General features: G+C 50.6%; 1 protein-coding gene across 1 annotated transcript in view; it reads right to left on the bottom strand.

Annotated features, from left to right (window-relative positions):
• GLB1L2 (galactosidase, beta 1-like 2) overlaps positions 1 to 13,577 on the bottom strand; it is a 45,175-nt gene extending 31,598 nt beyond the window's left edge. Inside the window, exons 1-4 of the mRNA XM_011934722.1 lie at positions 13,437 to 13,577; positions 2,327 to 2,524; positions 839 to 907; positions 162 to 257 (exon numbers count right to left, since the gene is read on the bottom strand). Coding sequence (XP_011790112.1) covers positions 162 to 257; positions 839 to 907; positions 2,327 to 2,524; positions 13,437 to 13,522 — 449 coding nt within the window. The 5' untranslated portion in view covers positions 13,523 to 13,577. The remainder of the gene's footprint in view (positions 1 to 161; positions 258 to 838; positions 908 to 2,326; positions 2,525 to 13,436) is intronic.

The raw sequence follows: 13,577 nt of genomic DNA, 5'->3' as shown, positions 1-13,577 counted from the left end.
TCCGTACAGAACGGGAACCGGAACACGGAAATTCCGTACAGAACGGGAACCGGAACACGGAAATTCCGTACAGAACGGGAACCGGAACACGGAAACAAAACTAGACCTATTTCTATGAGCCTTTTGCAACAGCACCCAGGGCCCTTCACAGCCCCGCTTACCTGGGCAAGCCCCCGAGGTCCATCTCACTGCAGATGTAGGGGCCTGGACGCAGAATCACCCACAGCCCGATCTCCGCAGCCATCAGGACGAAGGCCCTAGGGAGGTCCACATCGTCAGCCCCTCCCATGACGGCCCAGGATGAGGCCGGGTGGGGGCCACACACGCCACAGGGTGGAGGAGTTGCCCGGTGGGGCGAAGGGATGGCTTGGCCCCATCCCCGAAGAGCGGGGACTCCCACATCAGGGCGGTGGCCTGAGCTGCTCCCAGCCTCAGAGCCTCTGCACAGCCCCACTGGGGGCCTGAGGAGGAAGGGTGACAGCCAGGGCACAGGGGTCTTAACAGTGAACCTGACCCAACAGCCTTGCTAGCCTAGAGGAGCCGCCCTGCCCCAGCCCAGGCAGCCGGACCCCATGCAGAGTTGGGCGGCTCCCGGGGTCTTCTGCCCTCTGGGCTGCAGTGGAGAGGTGGAGCCCAGAAGCTGCAGGCCCAGCCCCTCTGGGTGACAGGTCACAGCTGAGGAGTGTCTGGGCCCTGGGTGCAGGGCCTCTCACAGTCCTAGAACAGGGCTCCAGACCCAGGTCCCTCCCTGGTTCTCTCTGGTTGCTAATCCATCCCCAAGTAACCACCTCTCTGCCCCTGCCCCTGGCCAGTCCACAGAAGCAGCAACACCACATACTCCAGGTCCAGGTTCCCAGAGAAGTCAAATTTGCCTCTTTCTGGCTCATGCAGGTTCCACGGAACATAGCTGCAACAGAAATGATAATTACAGGCTACAGCGTGTTATTCATTCCACTTCATCTCCCACATTACCTTCTTTATCCCAAAAATCCAATATGATGGCTAAAGGTATGTTTCTTCATGATTTTAGGACTGGAACCAAGAACTAAGTGAACGGATCTAGGGACCAGAATCGAGGGCAAGCCCTCTTCCCTCTGCATCAACAAGACCTGGACGAAGCATAGACCTGCTAAGTAAAAGGTCAGGCGCTCTGACCCCAGTTAGCTTACCATGCCCACGCCCCACTGGAGAAGAAAATGTAACTTTATCAGAAAAACAGCTACAAGGAGTAAGAGGAAAGCTCAGTGATCACCCTACATTTACTGAAGCACCCAGAACTCCAAAACGTGCAACAGAATGAAGCTTCCAACTCTGAAGACAGGACAAGGGACAGAGCAGGCTCACGGACAGGCTCAACTCGAGAGGCGGAAGGGACGACTTGTGGATGACACGGTGATGACAACTGCTCTTCTCCCAGCCCCACCCCACCACTGGCTTCAGCAGAGCCTCTGCCCACTACAAAGAATATTCCCAGGGGAAGGAGGAGAGGCTGCCCGGCTTCCAACTCAGACACACGAGTTCTGCCTTTCAGCAAACGTCGTTGGTGCTGCTTCCGTGGGGCCGAGTGCTGAGCCTGCTGCACTCCCACAACCTTCAGGAGTCCTTTCTGGGAAGCTGTCAAGGCTCAGCACGTTTCTGTAACTCTTTAAGGAACTGTCTTCAAAATCAGTTCATCAACCACCCATGAAAAGCCATCTCCTTGATTTGTAATCATATATTTTTGCCTAAACATGGAATAATCCAGCCTGATCACTCCCTTTATTTCATAGACTTAGAGTCCAGTATCTGTTGGCGATTTGCGGGGGAAACCCATGAAAAGATCCAGGTTATTCACAACTGAGCACATTTTATAAATGATCTGCAAATTCAGTATTTTATTGTGTGCCTACCATGTGCCAATCATCACAACAGAGGCTGAGATGACAACCACTGCCCAAGAAGAGAGCTGAAAACCGGGGCCAGAGCGCCTCTCAGGCAGCTCTTCTCAAGAAGATGCCGTTCACTGGCCGTATGAACTGGAAGTGGGAAGACTGCTTGTTAAAGAAAATGATTCCCTGGCAGCGAATCACCTCCTCAGTCTGCACTCACCTCCTTCACTATACTGTTTTGTGCGACATTGCTACTTTGGTTCCTCTAGACCTTACATCCATTTCATGTCCCTTCACGCCCACGAGTCAGGAGCTCTGTGGTGGGGAGGAGGAGGGAGACCCTGGCTCTCTCGCCCTGGGCAGAGGACCTGGGCTGCTTCCTCTTAGATTTTTTCGCGTGCAGACACCAGGAGCCCTGCTTAGGAACCAGGCTCTGTGGGGGACGGGGTAGTACCTACGTGGTGAGGGTGTTCAAGCCACAGGCCTTCATCTTCAACAAGCGGTCCCTCCAGTACTCCCTGGGCACACGGAAATAGTGGATGGAGCCCCCGAAGATCCAGAAGGTGGAATCCTCCAGCATGAAGTTCCAGCCCTTGGCCTGCAGCCCCAGCTGCCGATGGCGGAGCCACAGAGGGACCAGCGCGCTCCAGTCCAACCTGCAAAGACAGAGGCATTCTGGAGCCGAGAGGCCCCAGGCCGCAGGGGCCGGGGTGCAGAGAGATCCGCTTCCTCGCCCCCTCACAGGTCCTCGGCATTTCTTTCCGAAGAGGGCCTGCGTCCAGGTGGCTGGGAAAAGCTCCCCCTCCGCCTCAGCCAAACCTTGGGAGGGGTCTGTCTGCAGCGCGGGGCACGCGGCAGGGCAAGGGCAAGCCGAGGCTGCAGCCGGGAGCAAGACAAACACAGCTCGGCATGAGGGCTCGCGGGCTAACAGGAGCGAGGCCAGCGTCAGGCCCCGGGAGGCTGCTGCAGGGGCCGGCGGGCGCGCGGCTGCACCATGGCCAGCTCCGTGGCCACGCGGCTGAACGCGAAAGCGGCAGCAGCTTCACACGGTACCTCCGAGCCCCGGCACGGTGGCAGCCGCCGGACTCCAGGAGCAGAGACCTGGAAAGAGGGTCTGCGTTAGCGGCGTCCTTCCATCCACCCGATTCCAGGTCTTCATTATTTTCTGAAGATCGCGGCCCGCCAAGAGATGGCCCAGCTAGAGCAGAGTCCCCCACGGGAAGGCTGCGAAGGCTTCAGGCCGTGAGAAAGCTCCTTTGGCATCTCTTGGGGTCGGCCCCAGGGAGCCCCTCAGGTGGGTCCCAGTGACTCGGTGCTGCTGGGTGGGTCTCCTTCCCACCCTGTCTCCCAAAAGCCGTGAGAGAAGCTGGGGAGACCCACATTTCAGGTCAGGAAGTTCATGAAAGGTGGAGGCTGAGTCTGGGGCAGGAGCCGGTGTTGGCTGTGCCTTTGTCCTCATCGGGGCTCGCTCCTGCCCTGACACTAGCAGGCGGTGGCCAGCCGGGCCCACTGCACAAGATGCCCCCTTAGCTGCGTGTCACAGAGGGATGGGGCAAGCGAGAGGGCCCAGATGGCCAGAGACGGGGAGGGGGCAGGGGGCCCACAGGACAGAAGACAGCTCGGACATCGCCAGCCTCTTGGGAATTTTGTCTGGGGCCACTCTCAGGCAAAGCAATGTGCTTTTTTACCTACTCCTTCCTACTTCTCACAGCCCCCAGGCCTTAGAACTCCCATCAAAGCTCCAGGACTACAGTTCTGCTGCTACAGATGAAAGGGTCATTTCATCCCGGGCAACCTAGGGCTCTGCTCACCACATTCTTCTTTCTCTGAAGAGAAAACTTCCATGTTCTAGTAAATGGCTTGCAAATGACATTTTAGGACACAGTTCTTCCAAAGGACTGTATGAGAGAGTGAAAACAAAAACACCAGCCGGAACAGGAAGACCCGATGTGAATCCTGGCCCCCATCTTGGTAGAACTGTTGCCTCGGGTTAGTGACACCAGTTCTGTGGGCAGGAGCTTCTTCCTCTGTACAACAGGCTAATGCCTGTCCCAGCTGCTCAGAAAGGCTGCTGCGAGGGTCCCGGAGAAATGCAGCACTCTGCTGTGAGCCGAAGAGTCTTATCTCTATCTGAAATCAATTTATTATAGCATATGTTTGCATATTAGAGAGCTATGGGAACCTATTCACCACACATTTTTCTCCAAAGAGAAAACTTTAGAGAGAATAGCCACAAGTGGGTTTTATGTCCCTAATGTGGAATAATCTCAACTTCTCCATTCTTCCCATTGTGGTATGCGGTTTAGGTGCTAGACTTTGTGCCAAGTCATCTTATTACAATTTCTAAAATTTGACCACAAAAGATTCTGTACACTGAGATCCTATTAGACCAACACAGCCTGTATGCCACAGGTGGGTCAACTTGGGCCTTGGGTCAAATCCAGCCTGCCATCTGTCTTTGTGCAGCCTGCAAGCTGAGGAGAGCTTTCACATTTTTAAGTGGTTGAAAAAAAATCAAAAGCATAATATTTTGGGACACATAAAAATTTATATGGACTTCAGTGTTCGTAAATCGTTGTACTGGCCACAGCCACACCATCTACGTACGGCTGCTTTTTTACAGTTGAGTACTTGCGATAGAGACCGCATGGCCTGCAAAGCTGAAAATATGTGCGATCTGCCCTTTCCCAGAAACTCTGCTGGCCTACATCCTTGCAGATGAAGCCCTGGACTGCTAAGACAAGGCCTCGGGCCCCTCTGGGCCACCGTCCAGGCCTTCCCTTGGTGCCCCTGCTCTGCTCACCAGGCACTTTGCTTTGGCTACAGGCTCGCAACTGCTCAGGCCACACCTGCTCCAAAGCACACACCCTGCCTCCCGCTCAGCCCTCCCTGCCTCAGGGACTCACCAGACTCACCTGCCCACCACAACACAGGTTCTCCCCCTGGTTGCCTCAGAGGCACATGCTGGGCTCACCTCAGGCCAGAATGAGGAAGAACTGGATGGACAGACTATTTTCTTAAAAACAGGGGCATTTTGACAATCTGGTGGTGAAAATACACACACACAAAATACACTGTTTTTAAAGACAGTGGCAACACAACTTAGCAATCACTCCACCAGGTACCAAACCTTATTCTCCAGCCAGAACTTCAAAAGCACAATCTCCAATTCTTATTAAATCACACATTACTTATCTTAACGTCTATTTATGGGTGCGAGAGCCTCCACTCCCCACCCTGCTAAATGCAGAGGGGTAGTCAGGGTTGGAAAAGCCTCTCTGTGACCGACATTCCAACACAGTCCCTGCTAGTAACACTTTAACCTGTCCCCTTGATTAGTTGATGGCTAAGGATCAGAAAACCTCCCTCTGGGCTGACTTCTCCAGGTGTGGTCTGCAGGCAGCGACGCCTCTGAACTCCCTCAGGGTCACAGCCGCCTGACTCAAAGTGCACATAGCTGGAAAGAGGCATCCCGCTTCAACAACTTCTATCCACCAACCAGATTTCCAGGTCTTCATCTGCAGCTTGTCAGAAATGCATAAACCTTAAGGCTTACTTGAGACCGACTAAATCAAAATCTGCATTCTAACCAATCCCAAGGTTACAGCTTCAGAAGCCCAATCTGCATCTTCTCCTTTGACACTACATAGACTCCCTCCCTGGATAGAGCTTGTCTTTGCTAGTGTCTTTGTAACACACAATTTTCTATATTTTTAGAACAAAACATTCTTCTCAGTGCATATCAAGAGGAATGAAATAAACAACAAAAACAAAAAAACAATCTAGCTGTTATCCAATTCCAAATTCTGGAGAATTCAACCATTTCTTCCTGGGAATTTTCTGGTAGGTTACTGGACAAGTTGTCAATACGTTACTAAAAGGGATGAATTCACCAAGAAAATGAGGATGATATGTGTTGGGTTTCTCCAAGGAATTCACTGCCAGTAAATGAGACCGTGCAAGTTAGAGCCTCATAAACAATGAAGCATCATGTAAACGGTTATTAACACTAATAATGATCATTAATACTAATAATCATAAGATGGAAAATAACCCCATAATTTCCTGAGCAACTCAGTAATAATAAAATAAAGAAAATATCAACTGTGTGGTTAGAGTTGGTTGGTTTAAAGGTCAGCAAGACTTTACTCCTAAATTAGGCTTGATACCAAGGAGCTAACCAAATCCTAAGGAAGCTCAGCGTGTTTCTGTCACTTTTCTTGGGGAGCAGTTCATCCGTGATGGACGTTTACTTGATGAAACCAGGAACACCTGCCTTCTTGAACTGGAGCTTATGTTAACATTTTCTCCTGAAATTTCTATTGCCTGTTTATCTTGGCTTCATTTACACAAAGTGATTTTTCCACCTTAGAAGAGTCTGGACAGCAGACCCTGACCACCGGCCTGAATTCAGTGTTCAGTGCCCAGGTCTGCTCTGCTCAGAGTCAGGCTCTGCTCCTCCACCTGTACGGAGAGGGTGGCTGTGGTCATGGTTCAAGGTGAGGTTCCTGGAGGAAGGCAGGCACATCAGGACCTCTGATGGGGCCTCGCACAACATAACAAGACCTCTACAGCCCATCTTCACCAATTCCCTTTTGGCAAGTGGAAAAGGGGCATGCACCATTTGTGCTGAAGACTGTGCAAGCTGCAGACACAAAAATTGGTTGCAATGGAAACCTGAAGCAGAGGACATAGGTACCAAGTTCTGCTGTGCCCCGTGGTGAGGAAGCAGGGGGAGGTGGAGCCCTCTGGAGTAATTTTTCCTTGACTGGTGAGGTGGGTCCTGAGGATGAAGGGTACAGGGCAGGCCCCAGCAGTCAGGAGATTCTGAGTGTAGTAAAAATGTGAGTGGATGGAAAAGGGCAGATGAGCAGGTGACAAGGTCACCACCTCTTTCTGGGAATGGGACTGGCTGTCAAGTTTCAGAAGGGATCTTGCAGGGCGGCTGGGTGGGAGGTGAGCCAGATCCAGTCACCACCAGAAAGGATCTCCTTGAATGAGGTGTGCCAGGCTTGAAATGCATTCTGCCATGCCAGCGGGCATCCCTGCATCACCCGTCAATCCTGCAAACACTCATCAGGAACCGGGGTCATGGTAGGGCTGGGAGGCCGCACTGGGATCACAGTCATCTCTTTCTGGTCTGCCATGCAGAGTATGACCAGACACAGATAGGCCAGGATCCATGCAACTGGGCACAGCAGAGACAGCGCCATGAACATCTGGAGTATGATGACTGCCGGCAGAGACCAGGCAGCACTCACGCAGTCCGAGGGCAGCCATGGGCATACGCAAGCTGGCATCTGAGCCAGGAACTGCAATCATTGTCCTTTCATTCCCAGAACATAAGTCCTTGTCGGCCCCAAAGGCTGCTTATTTTGACACTATAACATAATGTGTTCACATGCTTGTTCATCTGAGATGACAGCTTACAAATTCAAGTTTTAGGTGCACTGTGGCCCTATTAGGGCCCTAAACAGAGGATCAACTGAATCCAAAACCAGGGCATTCTATGAAGATCCTGACCAAGAAAACACTCCCCTCCACCCTCCTCCAAGTGGCCACGCCGAGACCACCATCTGATGGTAAGTGTTCAGCTGCCCACAGACGTCAGCCACACGGGGTTCCTCACTTGGATCCGTCTTCAGTGCAGACTTCCTTTCATCACTCTCAAGATTCTGGTTCCATTCTAGGCTCCCATGAGGCTCAACTTCCTTGGACATCCTGCTGCCCCAAACTGTCTGTTTGGGGATATTTTGGTCCCAGCAGTCTTCAGCCATGTTCTCTCCACCCTCAGCAAAAGAATTTGAGGGCCTGAAGAAGGAACTATGCACTCTTTGGCCCAGATGGTGCCCTTAACGACTCTACTCCAGAATATTGCTGAGTAGCTCTTGGACCAATCCCCGGGCTCCAAGAACTTCAGCCTCAGGGAAACGGAAGTCGGTCCCTGTGTCTGGCCCAGCTTTCTTTATGTGCTCCTTGGTCTGGGCCCAAGGTGTTGGACTCCTGTTTGCTGGGAGAGGCATTAAATACGCCCAAAGGCTTAGGCCTGCCATTCCCAAGGCAAGTATATGCATTTTGCAGAGATGTGAGGTCCCCAGCAAGAGGTCCACAGCACTCCTGCAATCTTAGCTCCTCCGCTTTTTCCTCTGAAAGGGCTCGCAGGTAAGCCACGAACCCTGGCCTCACATCCGGGCTCTGACCCAGAAGCAATATTGGTGGTTCAGAGGGCAATATTTCCTAAAGACTGTAGGAAGTGAGTACATGAAGAAGAATTTACTAGACCAAAACCTTGAGATCCAACAGCAAAATAACAAAAACCCCTCACTCTAATCAACCACATAACAACAATAACAACAACAAAAAGTGTTCTAACATTATGTGACGTTTGTAGTACTTTGGGACCACTGACAGCATCATAAACGGGAAAAGGACTGTGTCTCACCCAGAGAGAAGTGAAAGCTCTGTTAGATAACACAAGGCCTCTATTCTTGATGAGAAGCCCCTGATCTTCGAGATGCTTGTAGACTCTAAATGAAATGATCTCACAAATAGGGAAAAACATAACTATGTTAAATGTTTTTTTTTAATCCACCACATAGGACTTATCTACGAAGATATATAAGAGATGCGCTGGTTCTTACAAGACTCAAGAATCGACTTGGCCCTATCGAGTTGGGCGCAGAATCTCCTTTACACTGATTCCAACAGAAATAAAATGTACTATTTTCGAAATGTCTATCAAGATTTAAAATGAATCTATCCTACGGTCAGCAATTCTACTTATAGAAATACATCCAGCAGATATCTGCGGCAACTTTGTTTACAGTAGCTAAAGATTGCAAACAATCCATGTCCATCAATAGAAGACTGTTTAAATAAACTATGTGGGCCGGGCGCGGTGGCTCAAGCCTGTAATCCCAGCACTTTGGGAGGCCGAGACGGGCGGATCACGAGGTCAGGAGATCGAGACCATCCTGGCTAACACGGTGAAACCCCATCTCTACTAAAAAAAAAAATACAAAAAACCTAGCCGGGTGAGGTGGCGGGCGCCTGTAGTCCCAGCTACTCGGGAGGCTGAGGCAGGAGAATGGCGTGGACCCGGGAGGCGGAGCTTGCAGTGAGCTGAGATCCGGCCACTGTGCTCCAGCCTGGGCGACAGAGCGAGACTCCGTCTCAAAAAATAAAAATAAAAAATAAAAACATAAACTATGTGTCTAATGGACAAGGAGGATAACGTGTGTTATGTGTCTAATGGACAAGTAGGATAATATGTGTAGCTATCTTCTTGTATATGCATCGAATATCTCTGAAAGAAGCCATTATCAGTAATAACGGCTGATATGAAGAGGGGATAGGGAAGGGTGCCTAGCCGAGGGGCCAGGAGTGGGAGTTTCTTTTCACTTGATTCCCTTTCACACTCTGAATACTTACTATGTTCATAAATTACCTACTCACAAAATAACTTCTTAAGGGCAAAAAATACAATCATCTGTGCTTGAAAGGAACAAGCCCACTAACTGTTTTGCTAAGTGTCAAAGAACAGAAGCTGTGAGTATCAACAAGGAGTCTCTAACAGGCAGACACCAGTCAAGAAATGTCTACCTCCTTAGCAGGAGCCTCTAAAAACACCTGCTGCCTTTCTACCCCAGGAGACCTCCACACCATGAGAACTCTCTTTCAATACAGTCTTTAAGATCCAGAGCAATAGATTTAAGCAAAATCTAAAACTGAGTGGAGAGGAAGCAGCAAATATCCCAACATTGACACCAAAAAGCCCTGCCTCTGCTGGTGATGGTGGCGAGGGAGGGAGTATGTGCCTAGACCCCAGAGTCCTTTTCAGGTCCAGATGTTCTAAAACCTTTCTCCTCAAGCTGCAGGATCTCCCGAATTCTTCCCAGAAGAGCGTCTGACATGACCTCATGGAACTCTGCATCACTTCATCAAGGACTACATGTTTTTATTTCATTTGCTACTTCCTTACCTTAAGGTGGGAAGAACCCTTTGATCAACTTTCTGCTATTTCTGCAGCCAAGGACTTTTGTCCCCAATCTTATTGGTAGCCCAGCCCCTCCCCCGAATCACACCTATACCAATACTATGGCTGCTCCAAGACAACTCTGGTCTCTTTCTGTTGCTGGCTAGCATGGTCCTGTAAGAATTCCAGAGCCAACTCGATCTTCCTAGCACAGGGTGGCTCAGACATCCCTCACCACCTGTATCCAACAGGTGATCACCTGCTGAAAGAGACACTTCCCAATGCTGAAAACTTTACTACTACAAGATAAAAGGAACACTGTTCAAAGAGTTTGAACATTCCATGAAATACGACTCAGGCCTCAAGCAGAGCAGAGTCCTAGAATAGGCAAGGCCCATAAAATCAATTTCCTCCCAGAAGCTCAAGAGGAGAGGCATGATTTGGCCACATATGCTGGGAAGACAGGACTGGCCATGATTCACATAAAAAAAAAAAGTGACCTGCATTGCTAAGTTAGCCACCTTGTTCAGGAGAATGAGTTTGATACATCTCCTCCTTTTCCCTTCTATAGGAAGAATTTGCGGTCTGGAATACAGAAAACAGTAGGTCAGGGCAGTGTGTGAGATGGACCTCAGAGAAGAAATGAACTTACCTCTTAGGAGCATGATGCTGGCTGCCCACCTGAAGGCTTTCCCCTCTCTCACCTTTCCCAGCTGAAATTTCAGGTATGAGAGATGCAGAGTTGAGTGTATTTTTGCTCAGTGAGTCATTTATATTAAGGAAAAAATCATGAATGAGAACCATGCCTTTAGATAATATCAAGCAGGCATTCTTGTGTTCATGGAGTGGGAATAGGAAACAGAATGAAAGGCAACTGGCTCAAAGGCACGGTTCATACTGATACATGCATCGCAGACCTCAAAATAATACGCTGAGTGAAAGAAGCCAGACCAAAAAAGAGAACATGCTTTAAGATTACAATTTTATAAAACACTAGAAAATGCAAACCAATATATTGTGTCAGAAAGCAACAGATCAGTGGTTGCTTGGGGCTGGGGAGCAGGGAGGAGGAGGAGGGAGGGATGACAGAGAGGAACATGGAAACTTTGGGGGCTGGTGGCTGTTTTCACAATCTTAACTGTGGTGGTAGATTCACAGCCTGATTTAGATACATGTCAAAGTGTATCAAATTGTACATGTTAACTATGTGCTGTTTGTTGCATGACAATTAAATTCCAGTAAAGGTAATTTTTAAGAAAGACCACTGTTTAAGCTTAAAAAAATAAAAATAAAAATTCTAAGACTGAAATCCTCCCCCAAGTCAACCTGGTCATCCTAGCTCTTTGATATGATGTAACCCACCAGCTATGACTGACCATGAACCAGCCCAAGGAAAAGTTGATGGAAAAAAAAAAGAAAAGCTATAGCCAAACATGCCCCACCCCATGCCAGCCACTGTCCAAATACCTGCCTTCTGCTACAGGAAAGGGGCTGCTCCAGACAGCTCGCTCCACAAGAGTGAACTTGGTGGCCAGTTTCCATGTGACCTGTATTCCACTGGCCACCTCAACACTCCCCAGTAACAGTGGGGAGAGGCCCCCACCTCCCACTCAGTTAATGACCCAGTCAGAGCTGGAACAAGACAGGAAGAGAGAAAGACAAAGAGGATGTTCTCCTCCTGCCTCCAGAGATATTACAGCAACTCATAATCATTGGTGTCCAGCCCAAGTCAGACAGGATGAACTGGGCAGAATATACCCAAGAGGGAGGAAAAATCAAAAAGCCGCCAAAAAGACATGTATTCCACAGGGTTTCCAAAGAGACAGCCCTGAACTTGGTTCAGAGCTCCTTGAGCTTCTGTCCTACCTGCTAGAAGGATGGAGTGGCAAGAAAAACAACTTTCCTAGGCATGTCAAACTGTGTTCACAGCCTTCGGTCGCAGCTCTTTACTCTCTGTGGCCATTCCACGCAGCTCCAGTGGCCCAAGACTGACTCCTAGTGTGGCCACCCCACCTAGGTGGGGACACGGTTACCTCACCTCAAAGAAGCTCAGGCTTCTTCCCAGCTAGGTCAGCTCCCTGACACCTCACCTCTGTCCCACCAAACAATAGCAAACACTCAGCCTCCTTCGCATACCTTTTCCTGGGGACTTTTTGGGTGTGCCACTCGGCCCATCTCAAGCCCACAGTGCTGCCCCAAATAGTGACCTGCCTGGGTTCCCTGCACGGACTCCTATATCCCTGATCAACAACAGGCCTGCAGCCACTAGACTTTCTCTTGGCAGCTTGGGCGCCTTGCTACCCTGCTGTATGCAGAAGGATCTGCTGCTGCTGCCCTGAGTAATTCTTTCAGGGTTTGCATAAGCCTTGCAAAGGGAGAAAGCTGAGCAGCCCACAGGAGCCAGGGCCAATCTTCAGGGAGGAATGGCTTAGAGATCTTAGGGAGGACAGAAAACATCTTGCGCACAACTGGAGAAATGAAATGCCTGAAGTTTTCTGGGCCCCAGAATGAGAAGAAAATCACATCCTTCTCCCAAACAATATGATGATGTCCTTACTGTCTCAGAAACAAGAATCAAGTCTTGACAAGGTGTAAACATCGAGTTTGTCAATGTGTTCTTGTGGCCGCAAAAGACTTCCAGATATTTATCTCCATCAAAAACTTCCCTACCTCCCAGGGGAAGTTTAGAGAAACTAAGAAGGGGGATAAAAAAGCAGCAAATGACAAAGCTGAGCGGGGTAGGGCCTGCCACCAGTTCCAACTGTTCAGTTCATTCGATACTGCCGGTCGGCTTCCCACTGGAGGTTTTGAATATGGAAAGTGCTGACCTGAAAGATAGGGTCAGGGCTGTAGAATCCTTAAAATAGGCACAGTTTAGAAAAATTCTGGGCTACGGCACCCAGAAAACTTTTTCACAGGCTGTGGGTAAATCACGGTATCACTGAAACCACTCATTTGCCATAAACAACATTTTGTAAAAAGGGGAGAGGAAAGTGAGCTGGTAACAGGTGAATGGTGGGAAAGTGGAGAGAGACGACCTATCAGTCCTAGAACTGTACAAATAAATCAGGACCCGGGATCTTGGAGGCCCACGGACACTGTTCTTACGACCCTGCCAGGCGAGCTGGCTAGACCGTAGCTGCCAGGCTGAAGCGCCGGCCTCTGCAGAACAAGGCGCCTCCCAGAGGCTTGGGAGGAAAACGGGGGCCTGGGGAAGAGCAGAGGGAGCTTTCCGCGGAGGAGTGGGCACCGGGCCGCGATGGGGTGCGTCTGAGAGAGCTCTGACGGCTGGAGGGCTGCGACCGTCCACGAGGGGCAGAGCCCGGCATCACAGGCGCGGCGGGGTGGGCGGCTCAGGGCACAGACGCCGGCTCCCGAGGGCACGCCGGGTGTCGCCCAGAGGCCTGGATCGCGAGGCAGGAGTGCCTGGAGCCGCAGGGGAACTCGGGGTATTGGGGAGCTCCCAGAAGGAAGCAGCTGGGACTGCTCCCCCCAGGAACTCGGGATTCGCGGGTCGCGGGAGGAGAGAACCCGAGGTGCGGAGGGTTGGGGAATGTGGGGTCCGGCAGGTGCTGCGCGAAGCTCTCTCTCACCTGCGGAGCACCAGGAAGCCCAAGACGACCAACAGCAGAAGTCCCAGCATGCGGCCCGGCCTCCGCCGCAGGCTCCACGTGGTCATCGCGTGTTCTCTGCGCGCGGGGACCCCGGTTCCCACTCCAGTCCGCACTCAGCCG

The sequence above is a fragment of the Colobus angolensis genome, unplaced genomic scaffold (assembly GCF_000951035.1).
Source record: "Colobus angolensis palliatus isolate OR3802 unplaced genomic scaffold, Cang.pa_1.0 Scaffold137, whole genome shotgun sequence".
NCBI lineage: Eukaryota > Metazoa > Chordata > Mammalia > Primates > Cercopithecidae > Colobus > Colobus angolensis.
The sequence above is the reverse complement of the archived record's forward strand: the minus strand, read 5'-3'. Positions and strand labels throughout refer to the sequence as shown.